Source organism: Calidris pugnax, unplaced genomic scaffold (genome assembly GCF_001431845.1).
Source record: "Calidris pugnax isolate Ruff unplaced genomic scaffold, ASM143184v1 scaffold281, whole genome shotgun sequence".
NCBI classification, from domain to species: Eukaryota; Metazoa; Chordata; class Aves; order Charadriiformes; family Scolopacidae; genus Calidris; species Calidris pugnax.
The window spans coordinates 141,809-160,717 of record NW_015091028.1 but is presented as its reverse complement, the minus strand read 5'-3'; the positions used below and the strand labels follow the sequence as shown (position 1 = coordinate 160,717).

The 18,909-nt window shown below is 57.6% G+C and overlaps 1 protein-coding gene across 2 annotated transcripts; it reads right to left on the bottom strand.

Annotated features, from left to right (window-relative positions):
• Positions 1-8,597: 8,597 nt before the first annotated feature.
• On the bottom strand, positions 8,598-17,800 carry LOC106896223 (chloride intracellular channel protein 2-like). Of its 2 annotated transcripts, XM_014956021.1 has the most exons (6): positions 17,346-17,778; positions 12,514-12,623; positions 11,974-12,099; positions 10,939-11,045; positions 10,373-10,554; positions 8,598-10,192 (listed from the first exon to the last, which is right to left on the bottom strand). In XM_014956021.1, exons 1-6 carry the CDS (start codon positions 17,400-17,402, stop codon positions 10,031-10,033), a joined length of 744 nt encoding a protein of 247 aa, XP_014811507.1. In that variant the 5' UTR covers positions 17,403-17,778; the 3' UTR covers positions 8,598-10,030. The 2 variants fall into 2 exon arrangements, with proteins under 2 accessions (XP_014811507.1, XP_014811508.1); XM_014956022.1 differs by lacking the exon at positions 11,974-12,099 and having other exon boundaries at positions 17,346-17,800.
• Between the last annotated feature and the right edge of the window lie 1,109 nt (positions 17,801-18,909).

Below are 18,909 nucleotides of genomic sequence, written 5' to 3'. Positions count from 1 at the left end.
CTGGCTTCTGTGCTTATTCTTTCTGTGTTACAGAACCAGTGCTGCCCTGCCTGAGTAGCAGCTGGGAAAGGCACTGGGAAAACCTGGGATTTCCCTGGGAGAAAATTGTACCTGCAGCTGGTCTGTGTGGGGAAAAGGCTGGTTCTTCAGCAGCCACTGGATAATTTTATTATTCCTTCCACCGGCCCTGGGGCAATTTACCTCCAAGGAGCCCTGCCCTGCAGTTGGCTCTCCAGGACACCTGTGAGGCTGTGCCTGCAGCCACGGAGGCGAGGGGAACCTCTCCCTGGCATCGGGCAGCATTGTGCTTTGCAGCAGCTGGGATCGGTGGATTCCAGGTCTGGGGGACAAAGCCAGGTTCTGGGATGCGCAAGATTTAAGCTGGGTTTGGGAAGAGGAGAGAAATCCATATCCAGCGTGCAGGCATCTGGTGGAGGAGACGGCGCTGCCAGCCCCGGTAAGTCTTTTGGGTGAAGCAGGGCTGCGCAGGGCCAGGCTCCAACCCCATGAGTCGTCCCTGAAATCCTCATACCAGACATCCTCGTCCCCACCACTGTGGCTGACTTGGCCCGAGACCTGTGGCAGCACCACCAGCAGCTTCAGACCCCGAGCAGTGAGGTCCCCACACCGGGCAGCGACGTGCCGGGACGGGCTGGCCTCTGCACCAAAGCAGGTGGCCGTGCTTCATGCCTCTCATTAGCAAAACCTTGTAGGGCAGATGTGAGGATACGGGGCCTATCAAATAGATGTAGCTGAATTTTTTTAAAAAAGGAGAGAGGCGGTCCCGAGAGCTGCTTGAAGGAACACATGTGTTGCCGCGTCCTGTTGCTGCCAACAAAGGTCCTCTTAGGCTCAGTCTCAGCCTGAATCTGAAACATGAGTCTGATCTTCCTTAACTTGTTTCACTTTCTCTTTCTGGTAAGATGAAATTTCGGGGCACATGTATCCGCTGTTTCTTTGGCTCTTACGAAATGGCCTCTTTAATATTCAGGTGTTCGGAAAGCAAACCAAAAGCCAAGCCGAAATAATTGCCCCGCAGTAAAGCTAGGTAGACTTCAGAGGAACTGGTGCTTTGAGGCAAGTGGAGGAGCTGACACATTGCAGTCTTTGAATCCTCAGGCAAAACATTCCATGCTGACCTTACCTCCTGCCATCTTAATTTTTTTAATTTTTTTTTTTTTAACTTGAAGCTTTTTGAGGCATTTGATCTACAGCTGTGACTGCTCTGCAGAACTCAGGGAGCCAAAACCATGTCTCTGCTTTTCCTCCTCTGAGGCCACACCATCCTTCCAGTGGGTGAAGAGGAACCTCACAGTGATTGATCTCCTTGACAAGTGCCTGAGATGCATGTCCTGCTCCTGTTTCAAGACCTCTGGGAGTGCGGACCCTGCTCTTTCCCTGCAAATGGTCTTCCAGGCCAAGCAGAGAGCATGCATCCTGCCAGTCCAGCCCCTGCTGCTGTTTGCCGAGAGCCACTGCCCTGGCATGGTGGGACCAAGCTGGCTCCCACCTTCTTGGGCACTGGGCTCGTGCCGGGGCTCAGCCGGTGTTTTTCTAACAGCCTGCCAGGTCTCCTTAAAGATCAAAAGACAGACAGCCCTTTTCAGAGTTTTGGCAGGGCGGCCGTGCTGGGATCCCCGCAGGTGATTCAGGCAAGTTACTCACTGGCAGCGGGGACTCGCCCCAGCCCAGGGGGCGGTTGAAGCAGCTGAGATGTCCCCATTCTGTATGAAACAGAGACATTCATGCAGAGTGGAAAAAGGCAAAAAGGCTGGTGACATTTTGAGATGGCATTTTGGTAGCTGAAGTTTCCGAGTGGATGTGAGAGGGTTTTTTTGCTTTGCCTGGGAGGTGTGAGCGGTGCGCGGGGCTTTGCAGGGCCATAGCAAGGTGTGCTGCTCACTGTGGGGGAGAGGTCCCAAGGGAGACCCACCACCACCCTGCACAGCAGTGGGTCTGGGTCCAGTGTGTCTGCATCACACCCTGCTCTGGGCTGCCTGTCCAGGCCATACATGTTGAGCAGGATCATAGAATTACAGAATTGTCTGGGTTGGGAGGGACCTTTCAGATCATCAAGTCCAACCATCAACCCAGCACTGCCAAGGCCACCACTAACCCATGTCCCTCAGCACCACATCTGCCTGGCTTCTAAACCCCTCCAGGGATTGGGACTCCACTGCTGCCCTGGACAGCCTCTTCCAGTGTTTGATAACCCTTTTGGTGACCTGCTGGGCCACACTATTCCTGATACAGGCCAGGCTGTTGTTGGCCTTCTTGGCCACCTGAGCACACTACTGTCTCGTGTTCAGCCAACACCCCCACATCCTTTTCTACCGGGCAGCTCCAGTCACTCTTCCCCAGCCTGGAGCATCCATGGGGTTGGTGTGACCCAAGGGCAGGACCTGGCACTTGGCCTTGTTGAACCTCACACCATTGACCTCATCCCATCAATCCAGCCTGTCCAGATCCTCCTGTAGAGCCTTCCCACCCTCCAGCAGATCAACACTCCTGCCCAACTTGGATGGGGCTGTGCTGGAGGATGGAGCGGTGTGGGAGGCTGTTCCTCAGACCCACGGCCCCAGTGTGGTGCCTGAAGGTACTTCGCATGGAGGTTTGTGAAAGCTCTGACTCACCCTGATCAATAGGCTTGTTCCTGGCTGCTCTCCCTGCTGTTGGCGGTGTTTTCAGCTTCTGCCAGTTACCAGATCAAAGCCATGAGAGGAATGCAGCTGAAAACAGCTCTTTATTAGAAACAGCAGTTTTAGGACTATGTAAGAGGGTGTTTTTTATTACTAATTCTCAGAGAGTTGAGCTGCTAGCTTGTAGAAGTATTGGAGAGTGGAAAATTGCGATGCGGGGGCTAATGGGACTTTTGCGGCCCAAAGCTGCAAACAGGAAACATAGCACCTAACAAACAGGAGGGAGACAGCGGCTCCTGAAATGACAGGGGAGAATTAAGCCCTAATATTTTGCAGGCTGCCAGGGGAAAGGAAGACACCTATTTCCCTTTGAAAGCCATGGGAGGCAGAGACACGGAGAGCAGCATCTTGGGCTGCAGCTCTTCCCCTGGATCCGTCCTGGCCCTGCTCTGCCCACTCTCCATCCTGCCTGTCACTGCAGCCACCCTGCTAGCACTCCGGGACAGCCCAGAGACACCCCACGGCCTCGCACTGTCCGGCATGTGTCCATGTACCTACAATGGACCTGGGACCACGATCCAGCCACCCCTGTGCCAGGTGTCCCTGCCATGGATCTGTAGCTCTGGGCGGGTCCCGGAGTGGGACAGAGCAGCAGTGTCAGAGCTGTCCTGCCAGATTCCAGAATTATAGAATTGTCTGGGTTGGAAGGGACCCTTAAGATCATTGAGTCCAACCATCAACCCAGCACTGACAAAGCCCATACTAACCCATGTCCCTCAGCACCACGTCTGCCCAGCTTTTAGATACCTTCAGGGATGGTGACTTCACCACTTCCCTGGGCAGCTTCTTCCAAGGCTCAACAACCCTTTCGGTGAAGAATTTTTTCCTAATATCCATCCTAAAGCTCGCCTGGCCCAGGAGCGGACTCAGGGGGTCTGTGAGATATGGTCCCATCCTCCTGACTCACGTGTCAGGGGATTTCTGGCCTATGGACAAGGAATGGACTGGGTGGCTCAGCTCGCTGCCTTCCTGCACCCCTTGCACCGATCTATAGCTCTCTGCACACAAAGACCGCTCGTGCTCCCAGTGGTACATGGCACAGGCAGAGCTGCTGCCCCTGGGGCTGGGTGCACGTGGGACACACACGTGAGTTTGGAGAGGGTTCCCATGCTTTCTCCCAAACCCTCTCGGGGCTGTGCCTCCTGCCCATGTCCTGACAGCAGAAGTGATGAGCCTGCCTCCAGAATTTTTCATTATATGGCATGAAACCTGGCATCCAGGGGATGGGAGAAGCTGGAAAATAGACTAGATATGGATTTTTGTTAGGAGAAAGGTCCCAACTGAGCACTGTGCCTGGTCAGGATGGATGGACATTTTGCCTCATCTGTCTCCCAGTCTGATTTGTGCCTGACAGAAAGGGATTTGCAGACAGAAGTAATGATCTCTTGTTAATGCACCTTCAAACACTTTATGAAAAATGAGAGCCTGTACCTGGGCATGCAGACACTGTTTTCTCCCTGTTTTGTGGTCAGCAGGGTCATGGTCAGCCTCTTGGTTAAAAAACAGATGCTCGGGCTCCCAGGCATCCTGTCCTGTCTTCCTCAGGAAAGGGTCTGTGATGTCCCACCCCACAAGAAGACATGAAAGGAGCAGAAGACGTGTGGTAACTCTTGGGGGGGAAGATCATGCAAAAAGAAAGCATGGATCCAGATTTTGTCCAAATGCTGGCCCCATGTTCTCTTCTGATCCTCCTCCAGACCTCACCAGAGACATGGTTAACCTGCCCAGCCTTCTCCCAGCACAGCATAGCTATGGAAAACAGCAGAGCTTCTGAAAACCTGGCCAAGCATTTGTCAAACATCCTCACTCAAGAATGACAGACATCGAACTGGGGGGAGAGCAGGGCCAGTCATCTCCTGTCATCAGGATGAATGGTCAACACCGCAGGAAAGACAACTCACCTGATGAGACCATATTGATCGCAGAGAGCTGGAGGACATAAAAGAGAACTGCCTCACACTCCCTCACTCACAGGCTCTTAGGAAATCGGCCAAGGCTTGGAGAAGGAGAGAAAATGCCTTCCCAGAGGGTGGTCGTCACCCTGGCACTGCTGTTGGGGTCTTGCTGCATCAGCGCTTATCCTGTCCACCTGGAAAGCGACAGTGCCCATGGTAAGGACAACTGACTGGGGTGTTTGTGCCCGAGAACCAGGTGGGGTTTGTCCTTTTGCACTACTTTCTGGCTGGCACTGGATGCTGGCTCCAACCTGGTGTTTCCTGGGGGCTTGCCTGCTGCAGACATGCAGAGCAGCGCAGCGTCCCCCAGCTTCTCTTTGGGCAGAAAGACCTCCTGGCCTGGGGAGGGTTTTTCGCATATTGTTAGGAGTGGTATGTGTCCAGCAGGGCTAAACCCACTACTAGTGTGACCAGGTCAGACAGGAGAAGACCATCCTGTACGCGAGGGACCTCTGTGGCTGCTGTGATCTGCAGACAACAGAGTCTGGGGGATGTGTCCAGGCGCTCTGGGATGACAGACAACCTTGTCCTGGGAATCAGCCAGCCTGGGGAGGACAAACAGTGTCCCTCTAGGCTCGATATTCTTCTGATGCATGATGTGGCAATGAGGGAGTTGCAGCTCAGGTGCGGAGCGAATGGTGTGTGCTGGATGTCCTGGGATGGGGTGGGATGGGGTGGGCTCTGCTCATGATCAGGGGGTGCGTATGAGCCTCCCCAACAGCCACAGAACTTGGAGCCGCAACCCTGGCTGACTGCTGGCACCAATTATCAGGGTAAGTACCAGCTTAGACAGTCTGGGCTTCCTAATGCTCGAGAAAAGTCACTTGGGGAGAGCTTGAGCCTGATGGAGAGCATGACCCCATCCTCATGACCCTGCTGGGAAAGGAGCAGCCACGATGGCGCTCTTGTCGCTGGCTGACTCACGGGGACTTCCAGAGCTCCAGCAGCTTGGCTGCATCTCCAAGACAAAGGAAATACGAGGCCAAGTGTTTGGGATTTCTCAACTCCTGGTGGTTGGTGGGAGCTTCCTGGGGGCAGGCGCTGGAGAAGGGGTGGGTTGAAGGGTGAGGTGCTGGAAAGCCCCCAACACACCAGCTGGTTTCCAGTTAAAGGCAGCCAGACAGAAAGGGAGTTGTTTCCTTAGTTGCAGCCATGTGTCTGAGGCTTGTTTTTGTGGTGAGCTTAGACCACCCCTATCCCCAGAGAAAGGCAGACAGGCCCTGGGACGGACTCATCCCAATTTCTACTTGTGCTCACCTGAGACGTTACTGGGATAAGGGGGGTCTGGACTTCACGCTTTGCAGCTCCCACTGGTGCCACAGGCTGGCTGAGCGAGGCCAGGAAGGGGTTCTGCGGAGCTGCTCTCAGAAGGGTCTTTTGTGGCAGGGGACACCTCGGTGGCAAATGGGGACCTTCTCCTCCTGCCTGTTGCAGTCACGCTGAAGGCAACTCCAGGCAGCAGAGGTTGTTTGCCTTGGCTTTTGGCACTGTCTCCCACAGCACACTAACAGAGGAGCTGGCAAAGTCTGGACCAGATAAGTGGGCAGTGAGGTGGGCTGGAAACTTGCTGAAGGAAGGGTTGTGATCTGTGGCACAAAGTCCAGCTGGAGGCCAGTCCAGTGGTGCATCCTGCAGGTCGGTACTGGGGGTGGCTCTGTTTAACATCTTCATTAAGGATCTGGTCATGGGACAGAGTGCACCCTCAGCATGTCTGCAGTTGATGAGAAGCTGGGAGAGGTGGCTGATAATGCCAGAGGGTCGTGCTGCCATCCCAAGAGACTCGGACAGGCTGAGAGGGACTGTGTGGAGTTCAGCAAGGAGAAGTGATGAGTCCTGCCCCTGGGGAGGAACAACCCCAGGCACCAGGATATGCCAGGGCTGTCCTGGTCAACACCAAGTTGACCATGAGCCACCACCTTGCCCTTGTGGCAAAGGTGGCCAACAGTGTCCTGGGCTGCCTAAGGCGGAGTGTCACTGCAGGATCCCCTTCCCCTGGGGCCACATCTGCAGTGCCACGGCCAGCATTTTGGCTCCTGACCTGGGCTGGCACATGTGGCCAGACAAGGAGACGAATCCTAGTCCCCCTCAAACAACATGGTTGTCACTCACAGGATCTGCAGACCATGCTCAGGCTCTCTGTCCCATCACCCAAGGAACAAACACACCTTGAATGAGCTTCTTTGTCCTTGTCACTGTCTCCCCATTCAACCCAGACCTTCTACTGACAGATTTTCACCTGCCTGACGGTGCAGTTGGCTTCGTGTCTGAGAGCAAGCCTCTGGCAGAACTCCAGCCATCCAGGAACCTCCACCAGGCTCTGTCTGCGCTGGGGGAAGGGGCTCATGGCAAGAGTGAGTCCCAGAGCTCAAGGTGATCTGGACCCACAGATGGGGCTGGTGTGGGGACACATGTGGAGGGGAGGAGGCAGGAGGATGCTCTTGGAGAGATGAAGGGTTGCATCCACAACAAAGGACTGCTGTATGTTAGGTGTCCCCAGGGGAGCACGGAGAGAAGCAGGCAATGCTGTTGTGTTCCCTCTCTTTCTGACGTATCTTCCCTTGGCTCCTGCCCCCCATGCTGGACCCATAGCCCCTGCACGTTCATGGCATTTCATTATTTTTTTTATTTTTTTTTTTTTTCCAGGAAATAAAAGCACCCTCCAGGAGGATGGCCCAGAACGCTCGGTGAGTGGAGGTGCCTCTCTGGCCTCGGGGAGAGTGTCCCAGGGAGACACCGCCAGGCAGGGGATCCCCATGACCAGCTCCCCACGAGGTCCCAGCAAACCCCATCCCTGCCGGCCAGTTAACGGGGACTGAGGCAGTCCCACTTGGGTGCCACACTGCTCCCCTCCCTGGTCCAGCAGTGAGGGGAAGGGGCTTGGGGGCTGGTTTTGCCAGATGGGCACCACACAGGGGATGGGACTGCTGTGCTGTGGCAGGTGGAAGACCTTCATGAAGTCCTATGGAAGATGGTGGCAGTGGGTGAGCGCCAGAGCCAGGGATTTACTCAGACAGAGCAGGCCCCTGGGCAACCCAGCAAGAAAGGTGAGTCCTGGGACCTGACCCACCACTGTCCTGCAGAAGTCATGGAAAGCAGGGGCTGGGCTTGGGGTGGGGGGTGCTTATTACTTGGGGTGATGGGTGCCCACGGTTTGGGGTAGAGGGTGCCCATGATCTGGACTAAGGCATTCATATCTCCCTTCCTTTAAACTTTTCGGCTGTGGCTAAGCACTGCTGCAGCCCCTTGCATGGCTGTCTTTTCCTTTTTTTCCAGCTTGCTTCTGGAAATACTGTGTCAGCAAATGAGTGGTGCAGGAGGGGGTCTGCCTGCTGCCTGCCTGCCAGCCCGCTCCCTGCCACCACTGCCCCTCTGCCTGCCAGTGGGACCATCCAGGTGGGACCCCACACCTCGCTGTGGGGTGGTTTACACAGAGCTTTGAAAGGTCTCCGGTCCCTTGGTGGGAAAAGGGGAGAGGGTCTGCAGCAGAGGAGCTGTGTCATGGGGTACAGGGATAGTCCCATCAGGATCCGGGGTGCAGGACAGTGTTTCTCCCATACCAGGGAATCTCCAGGACCCATGTCAAGGCAGAGCTGCCAGCATGGCCTGGCAGACACATGCTGGCTGCCACCAGGAGCTGAATAAACCCTCTCACTGGAGCAGCGTCCTGTGGTTACTCCGTCCCCACACCGCGGGTCCTGCACCCTCCCACCACTGCCTGCACAGCATGGGCAGATCTCAGGGCTCCTGTCCTAGGGAGGGGACATCTCTCCTGCAGGCAGGGCAGGGGCTGCCACCTGCATCCCAGCAATGGCAGAGACTGGGGGCTATGGCTTCACTTATACTAAATCTCAAAAGGGTTTCTGCGGCAGGGAAGCCCCCTCCATCCCCTGCAGCACCCTCCATGCCTGGTGGCCCTGGTCCGTGCACTGACAGGACACAGAAAGGCATATTAAAATATAGTTTATTGCTGTTCTTAGTTTAAAAAAAACCCAAACAAATCAAAATCCATTAGTAACAAAACCTGTCCCCAAACCCAGTGCTATCAGAGGCAGGCTCGCGAGGACACACATTTTAGTGCAAAGAGGGAAGTGGCAGTGAGGGCTGGAGGGGGCTCTGCCATCGCTGTGTCCCCGCAGGACCCACCTCACTCACTGTACAGTATTTTCTCCATGGGACTGGCTGGGGGCGGGGGGCTGGCTGAATTCGCAGCACTGGCAGGAGCCCCTGGGGGAGCCAGAGGTATTGGACGGGTGAGGACAGGACGTCATGGCTGTTCAGAACTGCTTTGGCTCCTCTTGCACCAGCGACACTGGACTGGAAAGCACAAGGCTGAGCCAGGGGGCACCAAACCTGCCCACCTATCTACAGACACAGTGCTTTGCAAAGCAGCTTCTGCCTGCTTTTTGGCTGCCCAGTACTGGGGTGCAGATACCAGATGCCCTACCCGTGTCTCCATCTCCCAGTGAGGCACCTGAAGTGCTGGTGGGGACCAGGAGGGGTGGTGGGGCTGGAGCTGCATGTGGCTGCCTCCCCTGCAGCATCCTGCAAGGCAGGGAGAGGTTTCTTATCTCACAGGAGCCAGACAGGACGTTGCAGCCAGCAGCACATGACCCTGGGTGCTGGAACTCATGGGAGGGATGCCCTGATCCTCAGCCCTCCATCCTCAGCCCTTCGTGAGTCCCTGCACCCCTCTCTCCCTCCGACAGCAGGTCCTGGCACTTTCGTGCCAGGCATCATCCCTCCCATGTCCTGATGGAGGGCTAGACACAGGTTACAGCTCTTTAGCAGGGGGAACAATTTGTCACTGCAACAAACTACCAGGGCAGAGCCTTTCAGTGGCCTCGGATGGAGCCCAGATGCCTTGGTGGAAGGGAGGGCTTGCCCAAAGCAGGCTGTGGGGTGCTGTGCAGGAGGGTGACTGGGTGAACTCAACCAGCTCTAGCCCAGCCATGCACTGGGATGCCTCTTCCCGAGCGCAGGGGCTGGCTGGGGCCACGCGGGGCCGGCAGAGTGGTTCCGGCAGCAGAGGGGGAGGCCCAGCCCCGGGGGTCTCAGTTCTGCCACCGGAGCTCTGCTGCAGAAGGCCAGCACTCGGCTTTTCCCGTGATGCGTGGTCACAGGCCATGAGAGCTGTTCTGGGGACAGGGGTGCAGTTGCCACAGCAGCCAGGCAGGGACCAGTGCATCCATGCAGGTGCTTGGCTGGCGGAGGAGGAGGGGGCAGTGGGGGCTGTGAAGCAAGGCGCTATTTCTGAAAGGCAGGGGGTAGCAATGCTGTGAACCCCCTCCAGTCCCTCCCTTGGCCTGGGCCTGGCGGTGCCAGGACTGCGGAGGTGGGGGGGCTCGGCCGGGGGCAGCGCTGCTGGCGCACCCCGCGTTAGGTCATCTTTCTGGCAACGCTGGCGTAGGTGTGCTCGATCTCCTCGTCCGCGGGACACGTGTGGCTGAACTCGTCACAGGCATAGGCATTGTTGAGGTAGCGCCAGACGCCCGTCATGTCCTCTGGGATCTCAAAGTCGCGGTACTTTTTGGCTGCAATCTAGGGAGGTGAGGAGGAGGAGGAGGCTGAGACTACCCGGTCCTGGGTAAGATTCGCTCTCTAGTTTGGTTGGGGGGGACACAAATATGGGACCCCCAGCTCCCTGTGTGCACCCCTTCACCCTCACTGCCCCTTGGACGGGGCGCCCCCGGCTCTGTCCCTGAGAACTTGTGCCATTACCTTGATGATGTGCAGTTTGGGCAGGAGGTTGCAATCAGCCAGCGTCAGGTGGTCCCCATCCAGGAATTTCCTCTTGGAGACAGTGATGTCCTCCACGCTGTCCTGGTCGATCTCCTCGGGGAGAGGCGTGTTGAGGTAGACATCCAGCCGCTGAAACTCCCGCAGCAGAGCCTTCTCAAGATCTGGGTGGGTGGGGGAAGGAGTGCAGTCAGCCCAGAGCCCAGCGGCTGAGCTCCCCTGGGCTTTGCATACAGGGACAAAGCCCTTAGGATCACACCATGGACCCCTACCAGAGTCTCTGCTCCCAGGGGCTCCCAGCAGCATTACCCACCCCACGGTCCCCTCCAGGACTGCTCTCCCCAGCACACACACCCGGGGCCAGAGCCCCGTGGAGATCAGGGCTGCCTTCACCTGTCCTGCCCGCTCCTCACTCACCAAAGAGGCTTCGGTGGGATGGCAGCAGGAGCCCTAACCTGGTGGCAGGACTTACCCACAGACAAAAGCATCCCTCCCTCCACCCCATCAAGGCAGATCATGGTCCTGCAGCCCCCACCCGCATTTCTTACTGATATTTGCTTCCTTGCGCGGGTTCTTGATGTACGCTGAGAACTTGGCAAAGATGTCACTCCCCACATCGAAGGACTCCTTGTACTTGGGGCTCAGGTGCGGGTACCTTTAAAGAGATACTGGTGTCAGCACAGGCAGGGATGGAAGCAGAGGTTCAGCTGCAGGGTCCTCAGCTGCGTTACCTCCTAGGCTGCGGTGCCCAGGGCTGGTATGGGAGGACGCAGGTGACGTTTAGCTGGTAGTGGGAGAACGGTGATGCTCTAAATTATTGCAGCTGCCACCCTGGGAGCTGTATTATCTTGGGTGGTTGCTGGGGGAAAATCACAGAGCAGGAATGCCACAGTTTGGAGATGCTGGTGGCAGCAGCTCTGGCCCAGCCTGGACGATGTGAGTTGGCACTGGGGTGACCTGGGGGTGCCAGGAACCCCCATTACTTCCTCAGGAACAGACTCTTGTCTGCTGAGGCGTCCCGGGGTGCGCTGCAAGGGCAGGCACGACCCAGGAGGCAGATGATAAATGCGTCTGAAGCTTCCTCTTTCGCAGGCAAGGGAGGGCTCTGGCCACGCAGGGCGGGGGAATGACTTGGTGGGTGTGAGCTCTGGGGGGACTGCCCCCCCAGCAGCCTCTGGGCCACCTGCGTGACATTAGGAGAGCCAGGGCGCTCACTTTGGCTCATCTGAGTGCACCAGAGTGGAGCAGGCAAAGGGGGTCTCAGTTCCCCCTTTGCCTCCACACCAACCAGCCAGCTGCAAAACCACCTGTTCCAGGCATCCTGCAGGGTGCTCCCCAGCCCCCCCAGCCCTGCCTGTCCCATTGTTTTCCATCCCAGCCTGTCCCTGTCCCCTCACAGCCTGACCCACTGCCATCCTGAGGGACACAGACCCTCGGCATCACAGCCCCTGGTCCTGCAGAGCATGGTGCGGGGTGCCAGGTGGGCACACAGCCCCCTCCCCGAGCTGCTCTCGGACACCTCCTGCCTCCATTTTCCAACGACCACCCGCCCCAAAGGGGGGAAGGAGCGACATTGCAATTACGTGGGTGGGCCCAGGGTCTGCTCCAGGAACTCCTCGATCTTAATGAAGTCTGTTTTCAGCTCCTTGTTGAACAGCAAGAAGGGTGGGTTGGTGCCCGGCGCTAAATCTTTCAACTCTTCAGGTTTCCTGGGGTGGAGAAAATAAGTGGGCTCAGAGCATGCAGCTGGCACCCACCATCCTCCCCAGGACGAAGGGACAGGGATGGGGGGGCAGAGATGGGACCAAGAGCATCCCCACTTTTGCTCTGCTGGGTTTAGGGGGGCTGAGAAGTGCCCCCCAGCCTCTCTGTCTGCCCTGTGGTGCCTTGGACTCATATCCACACCCAACAGGACAGCAGGTCCCTGTGCCATGCAGGTGTTGGCACATGGCTGGAGCTCCGTGGCGGCCCACCCCTGCACCCCATGGTGTGACAGGCAGTGTGCGGGAGGGACTGTCACCCCCGTCCCTCTCGTGGCGGCACAGTGGCTGTGGTGCAGGTGGGAGAGAGGACAGTGCTGGTGGGGGGAGGTGAGCCAGGGCTGGGCCATGGTGCCATCTCACCTGGTCATGTCCACCGTGGTGACATTGAACTTGACCCCTTTGAGCCACAGCACCATGAAGAGGCGCTGGCAGAAGGGGCAGTTTCCGATGTTTTCTCCATCCAGACCAGCCTGCCGGGAAAGCAGAGAAACAAGGATTTAACAAGGCTCACCCAGCCAGGATGGGATGCCTGTTGATGATGAGCCACCAGAGCTGGTCTTGGGAGGAAGTCACACGCAGGGCCTAGCACCCCAGCGTTCCATGTGGCAGGGACTCCCCAGCACCGGGACTCAGCTGTAGGATCCTCCCCAGCCCTGCTGCCACTGGAAACCATCGTAGAGCATCCTCAGGACACCCGGGGTCAGATCCTTCCCAGAAATGTGAGATAAAGCTGGGAGGAAGAGAGGGAGGCGGGGGAAGGAGGTGGAGGGTGGTTGCTGATGGATGGGGAGGAAGGGAGGGTCCGCTTGGCTGGAGAGGGCGGCAGGAAGGGAAATGTGCTCATGTTTGCCAGGAAAAGAGCAGTTTGTTTTTGTGTGCTGTTAGTGTCTGCCTCCGGTTTTGTGTGCATTTAACAAACCCAGACATGACTTCCCCGGACTGACAGTGGCCAAGAACCACCCAAGCAGGAATCCTCAGCCTCAGGGAGAAGAAGGGGCTGGGGTGAGGGGGCTGTGCAGAGGAGGATTCACACTGGCATCCCACCCAGCATCAGTGGGGAACAGGGCCATGTGGCAGCCCCTACAGCTTTGATCACGTGCACAGTCTCTTGCAGCCCCTCTGCATGGACACAGTGACAGCCTCCCAGCACTCAGGGGGCTGCTCTGTCACCAGGATGGGGTCAAACAGCAGTGGGGATATGGGACAACATGCCTGAGTCCCACCAGGGCTCCCTCATCAGGATCCCATCCAGAAGATGCCCATTCAGCAATCCCAAGGGAAAGAAGCAGCAGGTGGAGTGAAGCCCATTTCCTTGAAATATCAGCTGAAAGTATCCTTTGCCAAAAGGACTGAAAATCCTTATGAGGAGCTTGGTCAAGAGGAAAGGGGCAGGTTCCCCCCAGTGCATGAAAAGTGGCGTGGATGCTGCTTGGAGAGGGAAGTTGCACTGTGGTGTGAGAGGTAAAATGGCTTACAGGAAGCTCAACTTCTTTCAGAGAATTAACTGGTTCCTCAGCTGCACGTGAACCATGGTCCCCTGGCGCGTGTGGCAGCCCTGCCACTGCAGGGAGGAGCCACAGGGGTCACGCTGCTCCTGCACGGGGGGATGCTGCTCCCCTGGAGCAGCTTGCGTTGGTGCACGAGCCCTGGTGGGACAGCTCAGGGCTCTGTGCTACACTGTGGTATCAGTGGGCGAGCTGAAGTCCAGAGGCTCAGCAGGAGGGTGATGAGCTTTGGGAGGATCTGGTGGTGCAGAAGTCAAGCAGCAGCAATAATGTGCAGGGAGGGCAGCTGGATGAGGCTCCAGAGCTCGCACCTCGCTGGGGTCCCAAAGACAGGATGGCTGAAGATGCTTCATTAGCAGAAGGTGCTGAGACCTCTGGCTGGCTCTTCTGGGCTGGAGGTAAGTGCTACCACTCACCTGTCTGTATCTACAGGTGCCCAGAAACCTGTGGACTCTGAAGTGCTCAGCTTCTCCAGGAGAGATACACCAGCTTAAAACTCACCCTAAAGGAGAGGGTAAACTGATCAAACAACACCCCAGAGTGGTCAGCTGGGGGTGACTGTCTGCTTTTCCACTATGCCAACACTTTTCAGTCCTTCCAGAGGAATGAAAATTACTTTTGACCAGTATTTCCTATGCTCAGCTGTCATGAGTTGATGCTCCTGAGAAAGGAAATGGGAACTGAGAAATGTGTTGATTCTCTGGGATATACCCAGAAGTGAAGCTGAATTCATACACGAGGCTTTCTCCTGACTATTAGTAAGAAATGCTCCCAGGTAGCTGCTGGTCAGGAGCATCCCATGTCAGCTTACAACAAATCAGGCTTCTTTGGTAACAGGTCAGCCTGTGTATTGGGTGCTTGTGAGGGAGCTGGAGGGGTCACAAAACAGCCATGAGAGCTTCTCTGCTCCCCTGGCCCTCTCCCTCCTTGCTGGTACCTACAAGCCAAAACTAATGCCATCCTTTGGAGCATTTCCAGCACCAACAGCTCGGAAGGTGCTTTTGTGGCTGCCCAGCATGAGGACAGACACTCTCCCTGCTCTGCTGCGATGGCCCTTGCTGGTGGCAGAGCAGAGGGCAGCGAGCTGGCCGTGCTCCTGGTGCTGTCCTCGCCCAGCACAAGGCTGAGAGTGAGGCCACTTAGTCATAATTTGTCTCCTTGGCCCACCAGAGCTGTTGAGCTGAGCCAGGGCAGCGAGTGGCTCCAGTGGAGCTGGAGGGGACAGTTGGTGGGTGGGATGTCCCTCACCAGTGCTGTGCTCGCCCGCCCCAGGTTTCTCCAGCCTCTGCACAGCTCAGGCTGGGTTTCCCCATTGTCTTTTAAAAATAGACAGGTGGGGAATTTTGGACCAGAGTGAGAGGAAAATCAGGATGGCCTCTGCAGGGGGAGAAAAAATAAGCCGGGCCCATCCTAGGATGCTCAGAGCCAAATCCTTATCTGGAGAAAGCGGAGGGCAGCTCCACCAGCACTTGGGTGCTGCCGGGGGAGCACCGGGCTCTGGCACAGCCCCGCTGGCAGCCGGGTGACCGTGGAGAGAGCCCTCCAGGAGCCAGGGCAGCCCAGGGGAAAGGGGCTTTGGGACAGGAGCCACAGGCCCTCCCTCCCAGCAGAAGGCAAGCAGCACAGCAGGGAAGCCATCACTCTTCACTTCCTTCTTCCCCCACTCTCCCTGCAGGGACTGGGGTGAGGGTGCAGAGCCTGCAGCACCCCCCAAAATGATTTTTCTCACTCTTTTCCCCTCCAGATGCTAGATACACCCAGCGTGGGCTAGCACAGTGTCTCCAGGGCAGTGTAGGCTTTTAGCCCCAACTCTCTGGAGCCCCACAAGGCTGCACAAGGCACAAATACCCCAAAGTTTCGTAGCAGTTCTTGTGGTTTCCCCTCAGTGAAACAGCATGAGACGTGGCGGGAGGAGGGAGCACCCCTCAGCAGCACCCAACAGCAGCTCTGTTGGGGAGCACCCAACAGCAGCGCTGGGGCACCCAGCACCAACCAGCGCCCACCCATGGATCCTGCAGCCACCCCAAAAGCCGGGAAGCAGCCTTGGGGGTGACTAATGCCTCACGGGGCTGAGTGGCAGAGCCCCCCAGCTGGTGGGACGATGCTGTCACCGGGGCCACAGCAGGGTGAGGCATTGCCAGCACGGTGGGGACAGCTCGCCCCAACCCAAAGGCGATGCGGGAGCTGCTCTGCACCTTCCTCATCCTCCCCAGCCCAACGACAGTGTTTGCTGAAGCAAAAACTAGGCAGGGCTGGCACGCGGGGAACCAGCTCCCCCGTGATTTACCACTGTCATGGGTCACACCATGTCTCAGGGCAGACCCCAGCCCAGCAGAGGTGCGAGGTGCCCATGGTCTGCAGCCAGGAGCTGCTGTGACTTTGGTAAAACTGGGTCCTGAATGGCAGGAGGAGGCACAGCACCAATTTGTCTGCTAGCGGACAAGTCAGAAGGGTTTTTTCATGCTAAATTAAGGTGTAGGGGAAGTCCTGACGACGCTGCGACTTTGTTTTCTGTTTCCCTTCCCTCCAAAAACCCCCTAAACGTGCTGCCGCCATTGCAGTCACCTCATGTATCATTTTCCTCTTCTCCCTACCCATTCCAGGGAAAAAGTGGTGCTACAAAGGGAATTCAAGACCCGAATTACTTTCAACAAGAAAATACACTTGTCTGGATTTGGCTGAGCCAAGCTTAGTGCCTGGCAAGCAAGCACCACCATGGCTGCAGTTTTGACAGGAGATGGGGGAGATCCCTCCCGCGAAGGCTCAGATAACCGTTTCCCACACGAGTTTCCAACTACAACCCACGCGAGGCACCGCACAATGCCCAGCACAGCCAGGTGCCTGCACCAGGGACACCAGCCAGGCACCACGGTCCTTTGGGGCATCAAGCTGCCCCCAGAGAGGAGTGAAGCCGTTGGGAAATCCCCCCTAAACCTTCGATGTGGTGGCACAGGGAGGCACCACTCCCCTGGCCACCGTGACTCAACAGCTTGTCCCAGGGCCCCGCTGGCATCACTGCTGGCACAGGCAGTTACCAGCTGCCAGCTTCGGCTCCTCTCCTCCTACACCCTGCGTGTCCACTGCAGATCTTTTGAACTTGAGTGTTAAAATGTTCCAGGGGAAGTGTTTGGAAAATTGCTTAACAAGGGAAAGAAAAAAAAACATTTCCAGCAAATAATCCCCCCAGGCTGCTCTGCGAAACCGCCCCATCCCGCCCACGCATGGGCACCCGCCGGCTCCCGGAGCCCTCCACACTCTGTTTTGCAACCCTGGCTGGCAGGAGAGGCTGGAGTGGCAGCTCTCAGCCCTACCGCTCGCTGTTCCCAGGCTGGGGCTTGTCTTATCTGGGTTTCGAGAGGAGTGTGTGTGCCCGCTCCTCCGTCACACCGGCTTCCAGCACTGCTGCTCCTCGGGGTACATGACCACCGTGACACCAGAACATCCTCTGGGATGATGGGTGCGGCACCCTGCCGGTCCCCTGCGCCACCGCCTGCCTGGTCCCCTCCTCTGAGCACCCGCTCAGCCAGCCCTCACGGTGAGGAGCCATCCCAAACTTGGTGCCCGTCTCCAGCCTCTCGAAACGTGAAGACACCCATGAATTTCCACCGCCCCCGCCCGGCCAGAGCTTGCTGAGGATGAGCCTGCTTGAACTGTCAAAGAGCAACCGTCCATGCCTCAGGGACCCACCTTCACAAACAGCTCGATCTCAGGCTCCTTGGTGGTGGTGTGCTGCCGACTCTCCATCTCGGGGGAGGGACCGCTGGCCGCTCACTGCTGTGGTGAGTTGGTCAGTCCTCTGCAGAGCTCCGCCGGGTTGGCTTTGGGAGGGCTGGTGGCTGAAGCACCCCGTCTGCGCTCACCCTGCGGAGGGCTGGGGCTCACCCTTTCCTTCCTTTAAGCGGGGAGGAGCGATGGGGTGTGCGCCGGGACCTGCCAGCGGGGAGGGGGAAGCTGCGGGGCCTCCCAGCCGTGACTCAGCACGGGTCTATCTGGACAAGTTCATGGGTCCCCTTCCAGTCTATCGCAGCCACCCAGGCACGGAGCCGCTGACTCGAGCCCTGGGCTGGTGGCCCAGGCGTCCACAGAGCCACTGCTGTCACCTCCCAGCTGGGAGTTGGGGGGGCCTGCAGAGGAAGCATCTCATCATGTTGATCCGGTCTGGTCTCATCCCTTCGCCATCCTCCCACCCTTGTGCCCGCACACCAGGGCTCAGCCACTTTGTTATCTCTTTGGGGTGACCCACACTGACCTTCCCACCACCTTTCCCCTCCCACTGCTGCATCACCATGGGCAGCTCCTCTCCCTGCCCTCTACCCCAGGGATCCCCCCGGGTGGGCTCCCCTGAGCACCCCCCAATGCAAGGAGCAGGGGCCAAGTGGGGCCAGGGTTCTCGGAAGCCGAGCAGGGCAGCCTGGCCGATAGCTCTTCACAGTGAGCCCAGTGCTGCTCAGGAGCAGACCTCGGGCAGGAAGGATTGCAAAACACCGGGGAGGGAAGGCAAAGCGTCCGGAGCCCCTGTCAGGGTGCAGCGGGGAACCCCAAGCGCCAGCAGCAGCCCAGCCAGGGCAGAGTGATAGGAAGGGATGTCTCCAGGGCTGACCCCCCAGCAGGGCCCCGTTCCTGGAATTTGGGCTGTTTCACAGGAAGGATGACCAGCTTGCTCTCCTCCCCAGGATGGGAGGGAAACGTTCTCCGTCAGCCCATCCTGGCAACCGTCCCAGTGGAGGCGGCTTCCCAGCACCCACGGGCTTGACTCCTCTCCTGGGCGAGTCCCGTCTCTCACCTTGGGGACCCCAAAGCTGATACTGAGCTTGGCACAAAATGGGGATCCTGATTGCTTGGCTCAGCTCCACCCCAGCTCGGGTAAGATCAGACCTTCCTAGAAATAATCAAACTCTGATAAGAAAGCATCCACCCTGAGGCGACTGGACTGGGAAAGGGTTATGCAGGCTCCTTGAGGAGTCTCTCAAAGGGAGGTGTTTCTCCTGGGTGCTGCTGCACAACCCAGAGCGGGGCTTGTGCTGGCGGCTCCTTGGGAGGGGCTGGGGGCATTTTTCTTTCTGCCCCATCAAAGCTTTTGGAGAACTTGAAACTCCACCCCGTGTGGACAGGAAACTGCCTGAGATTCCTCATGCGCGAGGGATGAATTAAAGGTGGTGTGGGTGCCAAGCAGGGCCACGGCAGCACCCTCAGCAGGCAGGAGCTCGGTACTTATCTTGCCTCCCCCTCCTACCCCCCTTCCCTGCCCTTG